General features: G+C 45.7%; 1 protein-coding gene across 1 annotated transcript in view; it reads right to left on the bottom strand.

The window, feature by feature from the left end:
- The window catches only part of LOC115127219 (uncharacterized), a 93545-nt gene that overhangs the window by 12304 nt on the left and 59619 nt on the right, over positions 1-21622 (bottom strand). Inside the window, exons 8-15 of the mRNA XM_065023646.1 lie at positions 20333-20502; positions 17885-18063; positions 17118-17271; positions 11437-11578; positions 9312-9481; positions 6064-6242; positions 4372-4525; positions 2864-3005 (exon numbers count right to left, since the gene is read on the bottom strand). Of these exons, the coding sequence (XP_064879718.1) occupies positions 2864-3005; positions 4372-4525; positions 6064-6242; positions 9312-9481; positions 11437-11578; positions 17118-17271; positions 17885-18063; positions 20333-20502 (1290 nt within the window). The remainder of the gene's footprint in view (positions 1-2863; positions 3006-4371; positions 4526-6063; positions 6243-9311; positions 9482-11436; positions 11579-17117; positions 17272-17884; positions 18064-20332; positions 20503-21622) is intronic.

Genomic DNA, 21622 nt, shown 5'->3' with positions numbered 1-21622 from the left:
TTTAATCGAAATAAAGACCCAAATAGTGTTTATGGGACATCTAGGAGTGCCAACAAAGAAGATGGTGAAAGGTAATGAATGTTTTCTATTTTATTGTGCGGTTTGTGTAACGCCGAAATGCTAATTATTTTGTTTACGTCCCCTGTGGGTCTTTTGGGGTGTTGCATGCTATCAGATAATAGCTTCTCATGCTTTCGCCGAAAAGCATTTTAAAAATCTGACTTGTTGCCTGGATTCACAACGAGTGTAGCTTTAATTCGATACCCTGCATGTGTATTTTAATGAACTTTTGAGTTTTAACTAATACTATCAGCATTTAGCGTAGCGCATTTGCATTTCCAGAGCTCTAGTTGGGACGCAAGCGTCCCGAGTAGAAGCAACAGGTTAAAAGATTTAGATGCACTATTGTAAAGTGGCTGCTCCACTGGATGTCATAAGGTGAATGCACCAATTTGTAAGTCGCTCTGGAAAAGAGCGTCTGCTAAATGACTTAAATGTAAAAAAATGTAATATAGTATATCGTACATGGTGTGTATATATATATACAGTATATAAAGCCTGGTGTGTGTATATATACAGTATATAGTACCCGGTGTGTGTATATATACAGTATAAAGTACCTGGTGTGTGTATATATACAGTATATAGTACCTGGTGTGTGTATATATACAGTATATAGTACCTGGTGTGTGTATATACAGTATATAGTACCTGGTGTGTGTATATACAGTATATAGTACCTGGTGTGTGTATATACAGTATATAGTACATGGTGTGTATATATACAGTATATAGTACCCGGTGTGTGTATATATACAGTATAAAGTACCTGGTGTGTGTATATATACAGTATATAGTACCCGGTGTGTGTATATATACAGTATAAAGTACCTGGTGTGTGTATATATACAGTATATAGTACCCGGTGTGTGTATATATACAGTATATAGTACCCGGTGTGTGTATATATACAGTATATAGTACATGGTGTGTATATATACAGTATATAGTACCTGGTGTGTGTATATATACAGTATATAGTACATGGTGTGTATATATACAGTATATAGTACCTGGTGTGTATATATACAGTATATAGTACCTGGTGTGTGTATATACAGTATATAGTACCTGGTGTGTGTATATACAGTATATAGTACCCGGTGTGTGTATATATACAGTATATAGTACCTGGTGTGTATATATACAGTATATAGTACCTGGTGTGTATATATACAGTATATAGTACCCGGTGTGTGTATATATACAGTATATAGTACCTGGTGTGTATATATACAGTATATAGTACCTGGTGTGTGTATATACAGTGCCTTTGGAAAATATTCAGACCCCTTGTCTTTTTCCACACTTTGTTACGTTACAGCCTTGTTCTTAAATTGATTAAATAAAAAAGAATCCCTCAGCAATCTACACACAATACACCATAATCACAAATACTTGCACATTCATAAAAAACAAAACAGAAATACCTTATTTACATAAGTAATCAGACGCTTTGCTACGAGACTCGAAATTGAGCTCAGGTGCATCCTGTTTCCATTGATCGTCCTTGAGATGTTTCTACAACTTGATTGGAGTCCACTTGTGGAAAATTAAATTGATTGGACATGATTTGGAAAGGCACACACCTGTCTATATAAGGTCCCACAGTTGCCAGTGCATGTCAGAGCAAAAGCCATGATGTCTAAGGAGTTGTCTGTAGAGCTTCGAGACAGGAATGCGTCGAGGCACAGATCTGGCGAAGGGTACCAAAACAGTTATGCAGCAATGAAGGTCCCCAAGAACACAGTGGCCTCCATCGTTCTGAAATGGAAGAAGTATGGAACCACAAAGACGTTTTCTAGAGCTGGCTGCCCAGCCAAACTGAGCAATCGGGGGAGAAGGGCCTTGGTCTTGGAGGTGACCAAGAACCCAATGGTTACTCTGAAAGAGCTCCAGAGTTCTTGAATCTTGTTTCTTATGGTCTGAGAGTGCTTTAGGTGCCTTTTGGCAAATTCCAAGCTGGCTGTCATGTGCCTTTTACTGTGGAGTGACTTCCGTCTGGCCACTCTACCATAAAGGCCTGATTGGTGGAGTGCTGCAGAGATGGTTGTCCTTCTGGAAGGTTCTCCCATCTCCACAGAGGAACTCTGGAGCTCTTTCAGAGTAACCATTGGGTTCTTGGTCACCTCCAAGACCAAGGCTCTTCTCCCCCGATTGCTCATTTTGGCCGGGCGGACAGCTCTAAGAAAAGTCTTTGTGGTTCCATACTTCTTCCATTTCAGAACGATGGAGGCCACTGTGTTCTTGGGGACCTTCATTGCTGCATAACTGTTTTGGTACCCTTCGCCAGATCTGTGCCTCGACGCATTCCTGTCTCGAAGCTCTGGAAGAAACCTGGCATCACTCCTACGGTGAAGCATGGTGGTGGCAGCATCATGCTGCAGGGATGTTTTTCAGCGGCAGCGACTGGGAGACAAGTCAGGTTTGAGGGAAAGATGAACAGAGCAAAGTACAGAGAGATCCTTGATGAAAACCTGCTCCAGAGCACTCAGGACCTCAAACCGGGACAAAGGTTCACCTTCCAACAAGACACCGACCCAAAGCACAACGCAGGAGTGGCTTTGGGGACAAGTCTCTGAATGTCCTTTAGAGGCCCAGCCAGATCCCGGACCTGAACCTGATCTAACATCTCTGGAGAGACCTGAAAGTAGCTGTGTTTTCACTTTGTCATTATGGTGTATTGTGTGTAAATTGAGCAGGATTTAAAAAAATGTCATCCATTTTAGAATAAGGCTGTAACTTAATAAAATGTGGATCAAGGGGTCTGAATACAAATGCATTGTACAGTAATAGTACGTACTCTAAGGAGTAGGTGAGGCTGTAGGTGATGTTGTCGTCACTCTCTGAGTTGTTGTCAAGGGGATGCCACCAGCAGGTGAAGACCTCCATGTTGGGCGAGCGGCAGTAGTAGATGTGGGGCCGGGTCGTCACGGCAACAGCACCTGGGGGATAAAACGAGAGGTTAATGACTCTAACCATCTCTATGGATATCTGCATTCACTGTCGTTTTTTTCTAAAGACTGATATATTTTTCTATGCACTTTTTTAGTGAATACACGGATCAACAATTTATAAACATGAAGAAATACATGCCAAAATCATTCAGGTATCAAAATAATCCATATTATAAAACATCAGCCTCTTAACATTTCACCGGGCCTCTCAGGCGCCTTGGTTGTCAGGGCAACTCAAATCCAGTTTCATGACATTTGGACTAATGCAAAAAACTGTTAATCCAGGTTTATGACATTTGGGTGAACTCTAAAAACGGTTAATCCGTTAACCAGGTTGGTCTTACGACTCTTGTTGAGAGCAGCAGCTGGTAGGAAACTGAACTGAACCCCAAATCAAACAGCAGGACCTCGTGAGAAGGATTACATCTCCAACAGTGACACTCAGGCTGACTGGAACAAACAGTTACTGTTTAAATCCATTTATTTCCCTGAAGAAGCACATTATGTAACTTACAGTGAGGTGGACACTTATGATTTAAACATTGTATAGACAATACCTTTCACTTTAATGATTAACCCATGTTATGTTTTATGAGGCTATTACACCATGACAAGTTTTATAAGGCTAATAAACATGACCGTCTTGAATAAGGCTGTTCAATTGACAGTTAATGTTCTATGTATTTCCCATGTCAGGAAATACAGTATTTCTGAGGCAGTACGGTAGTGACAGACTGACTGTCACACACACACACACACACACACACACACACACACACACACACACACACACACACACACACACACACACACACACACACACACACACGCACACACACACACGCACGCACGCACACACTCCCTGCTGTGGAGGTGCATCCAGGTAACATCTGTTGAGAGACTTATAATGAGGTGAGGTCACTAGAGAGAACAGGCCTTGACCTACCCATTGTCTAATGACTGACTGAGATTACTGGTCCACTGAGAAGTATTACTACATACTGTACTTCTTAATGGACCAGTAATCTCAGTCAGTCAGCAAATTAAACAAAAGCAAAGAACCTTGTCAATGGATTTTTTTCAGAATCACAAATCCTACTAGGAAAACAGGACCACTCTGGAAACTGGCCTTATAGACTACATGTGACAGGCATATATAACAGTACAGACAGTACAGATATGACATTGGCAGTTTCCTATTCATAGGCGCTTGGCAGTGTTTGAGGCACACAAACAGTGCATTCAGAAAGTATTCAGACCCCTTCCCCTTTTCCACATTTTGTTATGTTATAGCCTAATGCTTCAGAATAGGAGTTGACAGTAACTGAATCATCAGACAGTTAAGAGTCCCTACCGGGGGTAGATTTGACTGGGACGCAGAGTAGGACAGGGGTGCTCCACTTGCTCCAGAAGCCGTTGTTGCGGGAACGGCATCTCACCCTGACGATGTACTCTCCTACCGGCAGATCCAGCAGCTCCAGACAAGGCTCTCTCAGCAAGCCCTTCACCTGCAGACACACAGGGGGCGATAGTGAGCTGTCAGTAGCAGTTACAGTACACATACATCATTTAACAGATGCTCTTATCCAGAGCAATTTACAGTAATGAGTACATACATTTTCATACATTTTGTCATACTGGTCCCCCATGGGAATCAAACCCACAACCCTGGTGTTGCAAGCACCATGCTCTACCAACTGAGTTACACGGGATAGAGGTACCAGAAGGTGATAGAGTAGTATGATACTGGTTAAAGTGACAGTTTAAAAATTCGATACTGTTGCAATAATATGGTACTGTTTAAAAAAGATCTTTCACCGTTCAGCCAGACTAAACCATGAAGCCATAGAGAGCTGCTGCGTTTCTGTTTGTTTCTATTCTTTCTCTTCTCTCATCTGACAAAGAGGCAGGATCATCGGTCGTAACGTGGGTAACAGACAAACTCCCGGTTTAACTGTATCTTCCTCTTAAAGAATCAATCACGGACATGACATGCTTCCCAAGTCACACACTTAACACCCTCAAATGGTGTTGATAAACACTGCACCTACACCCCTCCCTCTCTCTCTCTTTCCCCCACCACCTCTCTCTCTCTCTCTCTCTCTCTCTCTATTTCCCCCTCTCCATCTCGCGCTCTCTCTCTCTCTCCCCCTCTCTGTCCCCCCCTCTCTCTGTCCCCCCTCTCTCTCTTCCCCCTCTCTCTCTCTGTCCCCCTCTCTCTCTATCCCCCTCTCTCTCTCTTCCCCCTCCTCTCTCTCTATCCCCCCTCTCTCTCTCTGTCCCCCTCTCTCTCTCTCTCTTTCCCCCGCTCTCTTTCCCCCTCTACATCTCTCTCTCTCTTTCCCCCTCTACATCTCTTTCTCTCTCTCTTTCCCCCTCTCTCTCTTTCCCCTCTCTCTCCCCCCCTCTCTCTCTCTGTCCCCCTCTACCCCCTCTCTCTCTTTCCCCTCTCTCTCTCTTTCCCCTCTCTCTCTCTATCCCCCTCTCTCTCTTCCCCCTCCCTCTCTCTCTCTCTCTGTCCCCCTCTACCCCCTCTCTCTCTTTCCCCTCTCTCTCTCTGTCCCCCTCTACCCCTCTCTCTCTCTGTCCCCCTCTACCCCTCTCGCTCTTTCCCCTCTCTCTCTCTTTCCCCCTCTACCTCTCTCTCTCTCTCTCCTTCCCCGCTCTCTTTCTCTCTCTCTCTTTTCCCCGCTCTCTTTCCCCCTCTACATCTCTCTCTCTCTGTCCCCCTCTACCCCCTCTCTCTCTTTCCCCTCTCTCTCTCTGTCCCCCTCTACCCCCTCTCTCTCTTTCCCCTCTCTCTCTCTGTCCCCCTCTCCCCCCTCCCTCTCTCTCTGTCCCCCTCTACCCCCTCTCTCTCTTTCCCTCTCTCTCTCTGTCCCCCTCTACCCCCTCTCTCTCTTTCCCCTCTCTCTCTCTGTCCCCCCTCTCTCTATCCCCCACTCTCTCTATTTCCCCTCTCCATCTCGCGCTCTCTCGCGCTCTCTCTCTCCCCTCCCCCTCTCTCTCTGTCCCCCTCTCTCTCTCTCCCCCCCCCTCTCTCTACCTTCCAGTTGTTGGGCTCGGCGATGCGTCGGTACTGCAGCTCGAAGACCAGGGTGATCCAACCGTACTGGATGTGGGAGGGATTGGGGTAAACCCAGGACACCATGGCGGTGCGGCCAGCTTCCTCCTCCGTCTCATTCAACAGGGTGTAGGTCAAGTTAACCGGAGCCTCTGTCTCCACTGCAGACAGACAGACAGACAAGAAAACTGCATCGTGTGGGCTTGTTATGGTTGTATGCTTCACAGGGAGTGAAGAAGAGCTAGAACGTAAATAGAGAAACAATGAGATGGGAGGATGGTGAAAGGAAAAGGCCTAGGCTGGCAGTCAGGGGGAGGGGAGAATACACAATGAACAGCAAACAGGATGTGGAGGGACAACAAGCAACATGCTGAGGTAATGGCACGTGAATGGGGTTATCTTTTATAATGAACATGGAGAAAGGCCAGTTGGAAGGGGTTTCAGAGTAAGAAGGGGAAGCTGAATAGGTTCTGAATGACACATCTCTATTGTTACCGTGAGAAAAAGCCAAGAGCCTGGAGAGGAACCCTTCTATTTTCCTTCACATGCGTTACTATTCTCTGTGCATACGGAAGCACAATGTAGACATTAGTGATGACTGTTTGCAATGTGCATAGAGTATTGAACATTCACATGCACATGTACACACACACACACACACACACACACACACACACACACACACACACACACACACACACACACACACACACACACACACACACACACAAATCAGGGTGCTCTTTCCATCGGCTTTGGGAGTGCACTCACTGATGGAGAAGTAAGGGGAACATAATGTCTCTGATGGGGTCAGATGTGCCCTGCTGGGAGGGGACTAACTCCCATTGGACTGAGTTGAAATGAGGAGGAGCTGACGTCACACAAACAGGGAGAGGAGGCGTGGCCGACACCAGACACACAGGAAGAGACATCACAAATATCAGACACAACAGTGGGTTAACACAACAGTCATAGGTTGAGCCGAAATAGCATCCTATTCCATATACTATAGTGTACTGAAATAGCACCCTATTCCATATACTATAGTGTACTGAAATAGCACACTATTCCCCTTAGGTTCTGGTCAATAGTAGCTCACTATCTAGGGCAACTTGATTCAGCTGCAGGGCGACTTTTGTTGGAGCTAATGGTTGAGGGGCTGGAAAATAATGATAATAATTTTTACACTGCAAATTGAGCACAACTAAGCCCCAAAAGAGATCGTATTTGAAAGGAACAGTAATTTCATACCTTGATTACATTGAGACAACATCACATATTTCTATTTATTTATTTGTGTAAATACTTGGGAGCAGATTTCCTAAATTAAACTTAATTTTAGCTGAATTGCTGCTGATTTGACAGTTTTCTTCTTTTGGGGGGGGGGGGCAAGAGAAATCACTAGCCAGATGGTTTTTGATCTCGGGAGCAGGATGCCGTTCTAGACTGAGTGGAGCCCCCAGGTGGTCCATATCAGGGGTTCCCAAACCGTTCCCCCATTCCAGCACTGGGGAACAGCCTGCACCCCCTCGCATGCGCATCATCTATTTCTATGGGCACAAACTCTGTTCATGACACAAACTGTTCACACCCTTCTTGTTGGTGGAGAGGATTTTGCAGGTTTCTGTAATTCTACACGTTTTGTCATGGGGTCAGAAGAACATTTTACAGTTTTAAAGCTAATTTTATTGCAATTCAATTAATTTTGCCATGTCTAATGTGTATTCATGTTATATTTGAGTGACTAAAAACATACAACAATATCTATGGGCTATAAACTTTAGCTAACATGGGCTAGTTGAGCTGGACATTTCTGACAAGTTATAAATAGCTCTCTAAGTTATGTAATGACGAACATGATAAGAGGAACTGATGATGTACTACCCAAATTTGACCCAGTTTGGGAACCACTGGTCTATATCACACTGTACCTATATCATCCACATCCAGACAGTGGTCTATATCACCCTGTACCTATATCATCCACATTCAGACAGTGATCTATATCACCCTGTACCTATATCATCCACACCCAGACAGTGGTCTATATCACCCTGTACCTATATCAGCCACACCCAGACAGTGATTTATATCACCCTGTACCTATATCATCCACATCCAGGCAGTGGTCTATATCACCCTGTTCCTATATCATCCACATCCAGGCAGTGGTCTATATCACCCTGTTCCTATATCATCCACATCCAGGCAGTGGTCAATATCACCCTGTACCTATATCATCCACATCCAGGCAGTGGTCTATATCACCCTGTACCTATATCATCCACATCCAGGCAGTGGTCTATATCACCCTGTACCTATATCAGCCACGTCCAGACAGTGATTTATATCACCCTGTACCTATATCAGCCACGTCCAGACAGTGATTTATATCACCCTGTACCTATATCAGCCACATCCAGACAGTGATTTATATCACCCTGTACCTATATCAGCTACATCCAGACAGTGATTTATATCACCCTGTACCTATATCAGCCACGTCCAGACAGTGATTTATATCACCCTGTACCTATATCATCCACATCCAGGCAGTGAACTATATCACCCTGTACCTATATCATCAGCCACACCCAGACAGTGAACTATATCACCCTGTACCTATATCATCAGCCACATCCAGACAGTGAACTATATCACCCTGTACCTATATCATCCACATCCAGGCAGTGGTCTATATCACCCTGTACCTATATCAGCCACATCCAGACAGTGAACTATATCACCCTGTACCTATATCATCCACATCCAGGCAGTGAACTATATCACCCTGTACCTATATCATCCACATCCAGGCAGTGGTCTATATCACCCTGTACCTATATCAGCCACATCCAGACAGTGAACTATATCACCCTGTACCTATATCATCCACACCCAGACAGTGAACTATATCACCCTGTACCTATATCAGCCACATCCAGACAGTGAACTATATCACCCTGTACCTATATCAGCCACGTCCAGACAGTGATTTATATCTCCCTGTACCTATATCATCCACACCCAGACAGTGAACTATATCACCCTGTACCTATATCATCCACACCCAGACAGTGAACTATATCACCCTGTACCTATATCATCAGCCACGTCCAGACAGTGGTCTATATCACCCTGTACCTATATCATCCACACCCAGACAGTGAACTATATCACCCTGTACCTATATCAGCCACACCCAGACAGTGATTTATATCACCCTGTACCTATATCAGCCACATCCAGACAGTGGTCCTTGGAGCTGAACACTCCATGGGAGGTCCTGGCCATCACGTTCATGCAGTATCTGGTCCAGATGGATGTGTGGCCGCTGTCAAAGTGACAACTGTTGGGGCCGCCCGTTACATAGTCTGGACACTCACGCCTCGGCCCATTTCTGTGACAAACAAGAAAGGAATGATATGGTCAATTCAATTCAATTCATCTCAACTCATTTATTTAAGTGAAGATGGTCTCTTAGGGTACATTGTTCCTACACAATGTGATAGAATGAAAATACCTGCATTTACTGGGGGAAAAAGCCTTGAAATTAAAAATGAATCTTAAAAGTATTTCAAGGCGTTTTGATCCTCTACCAATACTGCAACAAGGAGAGTACAAGGTGTGTACTGTGTATATATATAGTATATCGTACATGGTGTGTATGTATATATACAGTATATAAAGCCTGGTGTGTGTATATATACAGTATATAAAGCCTGGTGTGTGTATATATACAGTATATAGTACCCGGTGTGTGTATATATACAGTATAAAGTACCCGGTGTGTGTATATATACAGTATATAGTACCTGGTGTGTGTATATACAGTATATAGTACCTGGTGTGTGTATATACAGTATATAGTACCTGGTGTGTGTATATACAGTATATAGTACCCGGTGTGTGTATATATACAGTATATAGTACCCGGTGTGTGTATATATACAGTATATAGTACCTGGTGTGTATATATACAGTATATAGTACCTGGTGTGTGTATATACAGTGCCTTTGGAAAGTATTCAGACCCCTTGTCTTTTTCCACACTTTGTTACGTTACAGCCTTGTTCTTAAATTGATTAAATAAAAAAGAATCCCTCAGCAATCTACACACAATACACCATAATCACAAATACTTGCACATTCATAAAAAACAAAACAGAAATACCTTATTTACATAAGTAATCAGACCCTTTGCTACGAGACTCGAAATTGAGCTCAGGTGCATCCAGTTTCCATTGATCGTCCTTGAGATGTTTCTACAACTTAATTGGAGTCCACTTGTGAAAAATTCAATTGATTGGACATGATTTGGAAAGGCACACACCTGTCTATATAAGGTCCCACAGTTGCCAGTGCATGTCAGAGCAAAAGCCATGATGTCTAAGGAATTTTCTGTAGAGCTTCGAGACAGGATGTGTCGAGGCACAGATCTGGGTAAGGGTACCAAAACAGTTATGCAGCAATGAAGGTCCCCAAGAACACAGTGGCCTCCATCGTTCTGAAATGGAAGAAGTATGGAACCACAAAGACGTTTTCTAGAGCTGGCTGCCCAGCCAAACTGAGCAATCGGGGGAGAAGGGCCTTGGTCTGGGAGGTGACCAAGAACCCAATGGTTACTCTGAAAGAGCTCCAGAGTTCCTCTGTGGAGATGGGAGAACCTTCCAGAAGGACAACCATCTCTGCAGCACTCCACCAATCAGGCCTTTATGGTAGAGTGGACAGACGGAAGTCACTCCACAGTAAAAGGCACATGACAGCCCGCTTGGAATTTGCCAAAAGGCACCTAAAGGACTCTCAGACCATAAGAAACAAGATTCTCTGGTCTGATGAAACCAAGATTGAACTCTTTGGCCTGAATGCCATGCGTCACGTCTGGAGGAAACCTGGCATCACTCCTACGGTGAAGCATGGTGGAGGCAGCATCATGCTGCGGGGATGTTTTTCAGCGGCAGCGACTGGGAGACAAGTCAGGATTGAGGGAAAGATGAACAGAGCAAAGTACAGAGAGATCCTTGACAAAAACCTGCTCCAGAGCACTCAGGACCTCAAACTGGGGCAAAAACCCTTCCAACAAGACAACGACCCTAAGCACAACGCAGGAGTGGCTTTGGGGACAAGTCTCTGAATGTCCTTTAGAGGCCCAGCCAGATCCCGGACCTGAACCTGATCTAACATCTCTGGAGAGACCTGAAAGTAGCTGTGTTTTCACTTTGTCATTATGGTGTATTGTGCGTAGATTGAGCAGGATTTTTACAAATGTAATCAATTTTAGAATAAGGCTGTAACTTAATAAATTGTGGATCAAGGGGTCTGAATACAAATGCATTGTACAGTAATAGTACGTACTCTAAGGAGTAGGTGAGGCTGTAGGTGATGTTGTCGTCACTCTCGGAGTTGTTGTCAAGGGAATGCCACCAGCAGGTGAAGACCTCCATGTTGGGCGAGCGGCAGTAGTAGATGTGGGGCTGGTTCGTCACGGCAACAGCACCTGGGGGATAAAACGAGAGGTTAATGACTCTAACCATCTCTATGGATATCTGCATTCACTGTCGTTTTTTTTCTAAAGACTGATATATTTTTCTATGCACTGTTTAGTGAATACACGGATCAACAATTTATAAACATGAAGAAATACATGCCAAAATCATTCAGGTATCAAAATAATCCATATTATAAAACATCAGCCTCTTAACATTTCACCAGGCCTCTCAGGCGCCTTGGTTGTCAGGGCAACTCAAATCCAGTTGACATCCTCAAATCCATGACATTTGGACTAATGCAAAAAACTGTTAATCCAGGTTTATGACATTTGGGTGAACGCTAAAAACGGTTAATCTGTTAACCATTTGTCACGACTCCTACCGAAGGTGGCTCCCCTTCCTGTTCGGGTGGCGCTCGGCGGTCGTCGTCACCGGTCTACTAGCTGCCACTGATCATTTTCACCCCCTACTTGTCTGTTTATTAGTTACACCTGTGTTTAGTTAGGTTAATTAGCTGGGCTTTATTATCCAGCCGGCCCGCCTGCTGGGTGTGCGGGATTGTTTTATGTGTACTCGTGTACATGCCTGTAAGTCACGGTTGTTCGTGTACGTGTGTTATTCGGGACTGTTTAGTTCCCCTGTGTTTTGGGGCATTTGTTTGAGTGGCGTCGTTTCAAATGTGTGGTGATTAAAGAAGAAGCGCTACTCTGAACTCTCTGTTTCCTGCGTATGACTTCTTCCTCCACTACACCCCGGGCATTACAGAATCCCGCACCTATTGAATGGAGTCAGCAGGAGCAGCAGCCAACCCCCTCCCATCGATGGAGGAACGTGTCCTCCACCACACCACCGTCCTCCATCGGATCGGATCCGCGATGGACCAGATGCGGCAGGGTAGCCTAGTGGTTAGAGCGTTGGACTAGTAACCGGAAGGTTGCGAGTTCAAACCCCCGAGCTGACAAGGTACAAATCTGTCGTTCTGCCCCTGAACAGGCAGTTAACCCACTGTTCCTAGTCCGTCATTGAAAATAAGAATTTGTTCTTAACTGACTTGCCTGGTTAAATAAAGGTAAAATAAAACAAAATAAAAAAATGATGGAGAGAATGGACCGATGGGAGAAGAGTGGTCTCCTCTCTCCACCTTCGGTTTCCCCAGCCCAGGATTTCCCTTCTCCTCTCTCCACCTTCGGTTTCCCCAGTCCAGGATTTCCCTTCTCCTCTCTCCACCTTCGGTTTCCCCAGTCCAGGATTTCCCTTCTCCTCTCTCCACCTTCGGTTTCCCCAGCCCAGGATTTCCCTTCTCCTCTCTCCACCTTCGGTTTCCCCAGCCCAGGATTTCCCTTCTCCTCTCTCCACCTTCGGTTTCCCCAGCCCAGGATTTCCCTTCTCCTCTTTCCCCGGCTCCAGCGCTCTCCGTCTTGCGCTCCTGAGGGATTTTGATGGAGTGGCGGCGGGGTGTCAGGGGTTCTTACTCCAACTAGAACTGTACCTGGCGACCGTGAGGCCCACTCCCTCGGGAGCGGAGGGGGTGAGTGTCCTCGTCTCCTGCCTGACGGGTCGTGCTCTGGTGTGGGCAAACGCGGTCTGGAATGGTCACGAATTCACCCTGGAAATAACCAGAATTCAGAGAGTGACTGTTCCACCTTAGGCAGGAGAAGAGAAGCGCCTAGGATTACGCCTTGGAGTTCCGGACCTTGGCCGCTGGGTCTGGGTGGAACGACAGGGCCCTTATAGACCACTACCGGTGTAATCTCCGGGAGGACATCCGCAGGGAGCTAGCGTGTAGGGACACCGCTCTCTCCCTAGATGAACTTATTGATATGTCTATCCGGCTGGACAATCTGCTGGCTGCCCGCGGGCGTTCGGAGAGGGTCCTGTGCGTTCCACCACCCAGCGCCCCCGCTCCCATTCCTATGGAGTTGGGAGGGGCCGTGCCGAGGGGTACTGGAGGAGGAGGCTCCCCCTGCACCAGCTGTGGTCGGAGAGGACACACGGCCGATCGGTGTTGGGGGGGTCCGTCTGGGAGTCGAGATGGCAGGCGGAACACTTCTCGTCACCCCAGGTGAGTCAGCACCAAACTCACCCAGAACCCCCTGTTGGTCACATGTTTGTCTTGATTTTTTTCCTAGATTTTTCCCCCCTCTACCCAGCATAAGGCGCTAGTCGATTCAGGTGCAGCTGGGAACTTTATGGATCGCGGACTCGCCATCAAGCTGGGTGTTCCGCTCGTGCCGATATATTCTCCCTTCCCCGTGCACTCCCTAGATAGCCGGCCATTAGGGTCAGGTTTGGTCCGGGAGGCTACGGTTCCACTGGACATGGTGACGCAGGGGAATCATAGGGAGCGTATAAGTCTCTTCATTATCGATTCGCCTGCGTTTCCAGTGGTGCTGCGGATTCCCTGGCTGGCTAGTCACAATCCCAAGATTTCGTGGAGACAGGGGGTTCTCCAGGGGTGGTCAGAGGAGTGTTCTGGAAGGTGTCTGGGAGTTTCCATCTGTGCCACGTCGGTGGAGAGTCCAGACCAGGGTTCCACGGTGCACATTCCCCCCGAATATGCCGATTTGGCAATCGCTTTCAGTAAAAAGAGAGCGACTAAATTACCAGATCATCAACCGGGAAGGGATTGTGCGATAGATCTCCAGGTAAACGCTGCACTTCCCAAGAGTCACATGTACCCATTGTAACAGGAGGAGATGTTGGCTATGGAGACATATGTCACGGAGTCTCTGGGACAGGGGTACATTCGGCCCTCCATCTCACCTGTCTCATTCGAGTTTATTTTTTGTGAAGAAAAAGGAGGGAGGTCTGCGTCCGTGCATTGAATATAGAGGTTTAAATGCCATCACAGTGGGGTTTAGTTACCCACTACCTCTCATCGCTACGGCGGTGGAATCATTTCACGGAGCACAGTTCTTCACAAAACTGGATCTCAGGAGCGCGTATAGTCTGGTGCGTATTCGGGATGGAGACGAGTGGAAAAACGCGTTTAGTACCACATCGGGCCACTATGAGTACCTCGTCATGCCGTATGGGTTAAAGAATGCTCCAGCCGTTTTTCAATCCTTTGTAGACAAGATTCTCAGGGACCTGCACGGGCAGGGTGTGGTTGTTTATATCGACGATATTCTGATCTATTCCGCCACCCGCGCTGCGCATGTGTCTCTGGTACGTTAGGTGCTTGGTAGACTGCTGGAGCATGACCTATACGTCAAGGCTGAGAAGTGTGTGTTCTCCAAACGAGCCATCTCCTTCCTGGGTTATCGCATTTCCACCTCGGGGGTGGTGATGGAGTGTGACCGCATTAAGGCTGTGCGTAATTGGCCGTCTCCTACCACGGTGAAGGAGGTGCAGCGGTTTTTGGGGTTTGCCAATTACTACCGGAGGTTTATCTGGGGTTGAAGGCGCTGTTCACGGATGCACCTGTGTTGGCGCATCCGGACCCCTCTCTAGCATTCATAGTGGAGGTGGACGCGTCCGAGGCTGAGGTGGGTGCCGTGCTGTCACAGCGCTTTGGTACGCCACCAAAACTCCGCCCCAAGGCTTTCTTCCTGAGGAGAATAAACGAGGTGTGTTATCGATTACAACTCCCTTCCTATTATCGCATTAACCCCTCGTTTCATGTGTCTCTCCTCAGGCCGGTGGTAGCTGGTCCCCTGCAGGACGATGAGGTGCCGGAGGTCCCTCCTCCCCCTCTGGACATCGAGGGGTCCCCGGCGTACACGATACGGGCCATTCTGGACTCGAGATGCCGGGTGAGGGGCCTGCAGTACCTCGTGGACTGGGAGGGGTACGGTCCGGAGGAGAGGTGCTGGGTACCGGTGGGGGACATTTTGGATCCGTCAATGTTGAGGGACTTCCATCCGGATCGCCCTGCGCCTCGCCCTCCGGGTCGCCCTCGAGGCCGGTGTCTGCGCGCGGCAGGGGGAGGGGAGTACTGTCATGACTCCTACCGAAGGTGGCTCCCCTTCCTGTTCGGGTGGCGCTCGGCGGTCATCGTCACCGGTCTACTAGCTGCCACTGATCTTTTTCTCCCCCTACTTGTCTGTTTATTAGTTACACCTGTGTTTAGTTAGGTTAATTAGCTGGGCTTTATTATCCAGCCGGCTGGGTGTGCGGGATTGTTTTATGTGTACTCGTGTACATGCCTGTAAGTCACGGTTGTTCGTGTACGTGTGTTATTCGGGACTGTTTAGTTCCCCTGTGTTTTGGGGCATTTGTTTGAGTGGCGTCGTTTCAAATGTGTGGTGATTAAAGAAGTAGCGCTACTCTGAACTCTCTGTTTCCTGCGTCTGACTTCTTCCTCCACTACACCCCGGGCATTACACCAATATAGAATCTCACAAAGGGTGAGGTGAGTTTGTCAGGATGGCGATGTTGGAACAACAAGTGTTTTGTGAAGTTATTTTCTTCTTATGTCATTGAACTCGAAATAGAGATCTCATATGTTTGAAAACAAACAGTTGTAAAGCATAGCACACACACTGAAGAGGGGGTCTAGTTGCACCAAAAACAAGTTGAAGCTAATATACAGGTTGGCCTTACGACTCTTGTTGAGAGCAGCAGCTGGTAGGAAACTGAACTGAACCCCAAATCAAACAGCAGGACCTCGTGAGAAGGATTACATCTCCAACAGTGACACTCAGGCTGACTGGAACAAACAGTTACTGTTTAAATCCATTTATTTCCCTGAAGAAGCACATTATGTAACTTACAGTGACGTGGACACTTGTGATTTAAACATTGTATAGACAATACCTTTCACTTTAATGATTAACCCATGATATGTTTTATGAGGCTATTACACCATGACAAGTTTTATAAGGCTAATAAACATGACCGTCTTGAATAAGGCTGTTCAATTGACAGTTAATGTTCTATGTATTTCCCATGTCAGGAAATACAGTGTTTCTGAGGCAGTACGGTAGTGACAGACTGACTGTCACACACACACACGCAAATACACACACACACACACACGCACACACACACGCACACACACACACACACACACACACACACACACACACACACACACACACACACACACACACACACACACACTGCTGTGGAGGTGCATCCAGGTAACATCTGTTGAGAGACTTATAATGAGGTGAGGTCACTAGAGAGAACAGGCCTTGACCTACCCATTGTCTAATGACTGACTGAGATTACTGGTCCACTGAGAAGTATTACTACATACTGTACTTCTTAATGGACCAGTAATCTCAGTCAGTCAGCAAATTAAACAAAAGCAAAGAATCTTGTCAATGGATTTTTTCAGAATCACAAATCCTACTAGGAAAACAGGACCACTCTGGAAACTGGCCTTATAGACTACATGTGACAGGCATATATAACAGTACAGACAGTACAGATATGACATTGGCAGTTTCCTATTCATAGGCGCTTGTCAGTGTTTGAGGCACACGAACAGTGCATTCAGAAACTATTCAGACCCCTTCCCCTTTTCCACATTTTGTTATGTTATAGCCTAATGCTTCAGATTAGGAGTTGACAGTAACTGAATCATCAGACAGTCCCTACCGGGGGTAGATTTGACTGGGACGCAGAGTAGGACAGGGGTGCTCCACTTGCTCCAGAGGCCGTTGTTGCGGGAACGGCATCTCACCCTGACAATGTACTCTCCTACCGGCAGATCCAGCAGCTCCAGACAAGGCTCTCTCAGCAAGCCCTTCACCTGCAGACACACAGGGGGCGATAGTGAGCTGTCAGTAGCAGTTACAGTACACATACATCATTTAGCAGATGCTCTTATCCAGAGCAATTTACAGTAATGAGTACATACATCTTCATACATTTTTCATACTGGTCCCCCATGGGAATCAAACCCACAACCCTGGCGTTGCAAGCACCATGCTCTACCAACTGAGTTACACGGGATAGAGGTACCAGAAGGTGATAGAGTAGTATGATACTGGTTAAAGTGACAGTTTAAAAAATTTGATACTGTTGCAATAATATGGTACTGTTTAAAAAAGATCTTTCACCGTTCAGCCAGACTAAACCATGAAGCCATAGAGAGCTGCTGCGTTTCTGTTTGTTTCTGTTCTTTCTCTTCTCTCATCTGACAAAGAGGCAGGATCATCGGTCGTAACGTGGGTAACAGACAAACTCCCTGTTTAACTGTGAAATAAGCACATCTTCCTAAAGAATCAATCATGGACATGACATGCTTCCCAAGTCACACGCTTAACACCCTCAAATGGTGTTGATAAACACTGCACCTACACCCCTCCCTCTCTCTCTGTCCCTCTCCGTCTCGCTCTCTCTCTTCCCCCCCCTCTCTCTACCTTCCAGTTGTTGGGCTCGGCGATGCGTCTGTACTGCAGCTCGAAGACCAGGGTGATCCAACCGTACTGGATGTGGGAGGGATTGGGGTAAACCCAGGACACCATGGCGGTGCGGCCAGCTTCCTCCTCCGTCTCATTCAACAGGGTGTAGGTCAAGTTAACCGGAGCCTCTGTCTCCACTGCAGACAGACAGACAGACAAGAAAACTGCATCGTGTGGGCTTGTTATGGTTGTATGCTTCACAGGGAGTGAAGAAGAGCTAGAACGTAAATAGAGAAACAATGAGATGGGAGGATGGTGAAAGGAAAAGGCCTAGGCTGGCAGTCAGGGGGAGGGGAGAATACACAATGAACAGCAAACAGGATGTGGAGGGACAACAAGCAACATGCTGAGGTAATGGCACGTGAATGGGGTTATCTTTTATAATGAACATGGAGAAAGGCCAGTTGGAAGGGGTTTCAGAGTAAGAAGGGGAAGCTGAATAGGTTCTGAATGACACATCTCTATTGTTACCGTGAGAAAAAGCCTAGAGCCTGGAGAGGAACCCTTCTATTTTCCTTCACATGCGTTACTATTCTCTGTGTATACAGAAGCACAATGTAGACATGAGTGATGACTGTTTGCAATGCGCATACAGTATTGAACATTCACATGCACATGCACATGTACACAAACACACACACAAATCAGGGTGCTCTATCCATCGGCTTTGGGAGTGCACTCACTGATGGAGAAGTAAGTGGACAGAATGTATCTGATGGGATCAGATGTGCCCTGCTGGGAGGGGACTAACTCCCATTGGACTGAGTTGAAATGAGGAGGAGCTGACGTCACACAAACAGGGAGAGGAGGCGTGGCCGACGCCAGACACACAGGAAGAGACATCACAAATATCAGACACAACAGTTGGTTAACACAACAGTCATAGGTTGAGCAGAAATAGCACCCTATTCCATATACTATAGTGTACTGAAATAGCACCCTATTCCATATAATATAGTGTACTGAAATAGCACCCTATTCCCCTTAGGTTCTGGTCAAAAGTAGCACACTATCTAGGGCAACTAGATTCAGCTGCAGGGCGACTTTTGTTGGAGCTAATGGTTGAGGGGCTGGAAAATAATGATAATAATTTGTACACTGCAAATTGACCACAACTAAGCCCCAAAAGAGATCGTATTTGAAAGGAACAGTAATTTCATACCTTGATTACATTGAGACAACATCACATATTTCTACTTCTTTATTTGTGTAAATACTTGGGAGCAGATTTCCTAAATTAAACTTAATTTTAGCTGAATTGCTGCTGATTTGACAGTTTTCTTCTTTTTGGGGGGGGGGGGGGGGCAAGAGAAATCACTAGCCAGATGGTTTTTGATCTCGGGAGCAGGATGCCGTTCCAGACTGAGTGGAGCCCCCAGGTGGTCCATATCAGGGGTTCCCAAACCGTTCCCCCATTCCAGCACTGGGGAACAGCCTGCACCCCCCCCGCATGCACCACATCTATTTCTATGGGCACAAACTCTGTTCATGACACAAACTGTTCACACCCTTCTTGTTGGTGGAGAGAATTTTGCAGGTTTCTGTAATTCTACACATTTTGTCATGGGGTCAGAAGAACATTTAACAGTTTTAAAGCTAATTTTATTGCAATTCAATTAATTTTGCCATGTCTAATGTGTATTCATGTTATATTTGAGTGACTAAAAACATACAACAATATCTATGGGCTATAAACTTTAGCTAACATGGGCTAGTTGAGCTGGATATTTCTGACAAGTTATAAATAGCTCTCTAAGTTATGTAATGACGAACATGATAAGAGGAACTGATGATGTACTTCCCAAATATCATCCACATCCAGACAGTGGTCTATATCATCCTGTACCTATATCATCCACATTCAGACAGTGGTCTATATCACCCTGTACCTATATCATCCACACCCAGACAGTGGTCTATATCACACTGTACCTATATCAGCCACATCCAGACAGTGGTCTATATCACCCTGTACCTATATCAGCTACATCCAGACAGTGAACTATTTCACCCTGTACCTATATCCTCCACATCCAGACAGTGGTCTATATCACCCTGTACCTATATCATCAGCCACACCCAGACAGTGAACTATATCACCCTGTACCTATATCATCAGCCACACCCAGACAGTGAACTATATCACCCTGTACCTATATCATCAGCCACATCCCGACAGTGAACTATATCACCCTGTACCTATATCATCAGCCACACCCAGACAGTGAACTATATCACCCTGTACCTATATCATCAGCCACACCCAGACAGTGAACTATATCACCCTGTACCTATATCATCAGCCACGTCCAGACAGTGGTCTATATCACCCTGTACCTATATCATCCACCCAGACAGTGATTTCACCCTGTACCTCTCCAGACAGTGATTTATATCACCCTGTACCTATATCAGCCACATCCAGACAGTGGTCCTTGGAGCTGAACACTCCATGGGAGGTCCTGGCCATCACGTTCATGCAGTATCTGGTCCAGATGGATGTGTGGCCGCTGTCAAAGTGACAACTGTTGGGGCCGCCCGTTACATAGTCTGGACACTCACGCCTCGGCCCATTTCTGTGACAAACAAGAAAGGAATGATATGGTCAATTCAATTCAATTCATCTCAACTCATTTATTTAAGTGAAGATGGTCTCTTAGAGTACATTGTTACTACACTACACTATATATATATATAGTATATCGTACATGGTGTGTATATATATATATACAGTATATAAAGCCTGGTGTGTGTATATATATAGTATATAGTACCTGGTGTGTGTATATATACAGTATATAAAGCCTGGTGTGTATGTATACAGTATATAGTACCTGGTGTGTGTATATACAGTATATAGTACCCGGTGTGTGTATATATACAGTATAAAGTACCTGGTGTGTGTATATATACAGTATATAGTACCCGGTGTGTGTATATATACAGTATAAAGTACCTGGTGTGTGTATATATACAGTATATAGTACCTGGTGTGTGTATATATACAGTATATAGTACATGGTGTGTATATATACAGTATATAGTACCTGGTGTGTGTATATATACAGTATATAGTACCTGGTGTGTGTATATACAGTGCCTTTGGAAAATATTCAGACCCCTTGTCTTTTTCCACACTTTGTTACGTTACAGCCTTGTTCTTAAATTGATTAAATAAAAAAGAATCCCTCAGCAATCTACACACAATACACCATAATCACAAATACTTGCACATTCATAAAAAACAAAACAGAAATACCTTATTTACATAAGTAATCAGACCCTTTGCTACGAGACTCGAAATTGAGCTCAGGTGCATCCAGTTTCCATTGATCGTCCTTGAGATGTTTCTACAACTTAATTGGAGTCCACTTGTGAAAAATTCAATTGATTGGACATGATTTGGAAAGGCACACACCTGTCTATATAAGGTCCCACAGTTGCCAGTGCATGTCAGAGCAAAAGCCATGATGTCTAAGGAATTTTCTGTAGAGCTTCGAGACAGGATGCGTCGAGGCACAGATCTGGGGAAGGGTATCAAAACAGTTATGCAGCAATGAAGGTCCCCAAGAACACAGTGGCCTCCATCGTTCTGAAATGGAAGAAGTATGGAACCACAAAGACTTTTCTAGAGCTGGCTGCCCAGCCAAACTGAGCAATCGGGGTAGAAGGGCCTTGGTCTGGGAGGTGACCAAG

Source organism: Oncorhynchus nerka, linkage group LG2 (assembly GCF_034236695.1).
Source record: "Oncorhynchus nerka isolate Pitt River linkage group LG2, Oner_Uvic_2.0, whole genome shotgun sequence".
Taxonomy (NCBI): Eukaryota; Metazoa; Chordata; class Actinopteri; order Salmoniformes; family Salmonidae; genus Oncorhynchus; species Oncorhynchus nerka.
This window is presented reverse-complemented; position numbering and strand designations above follow the sequence as displayed.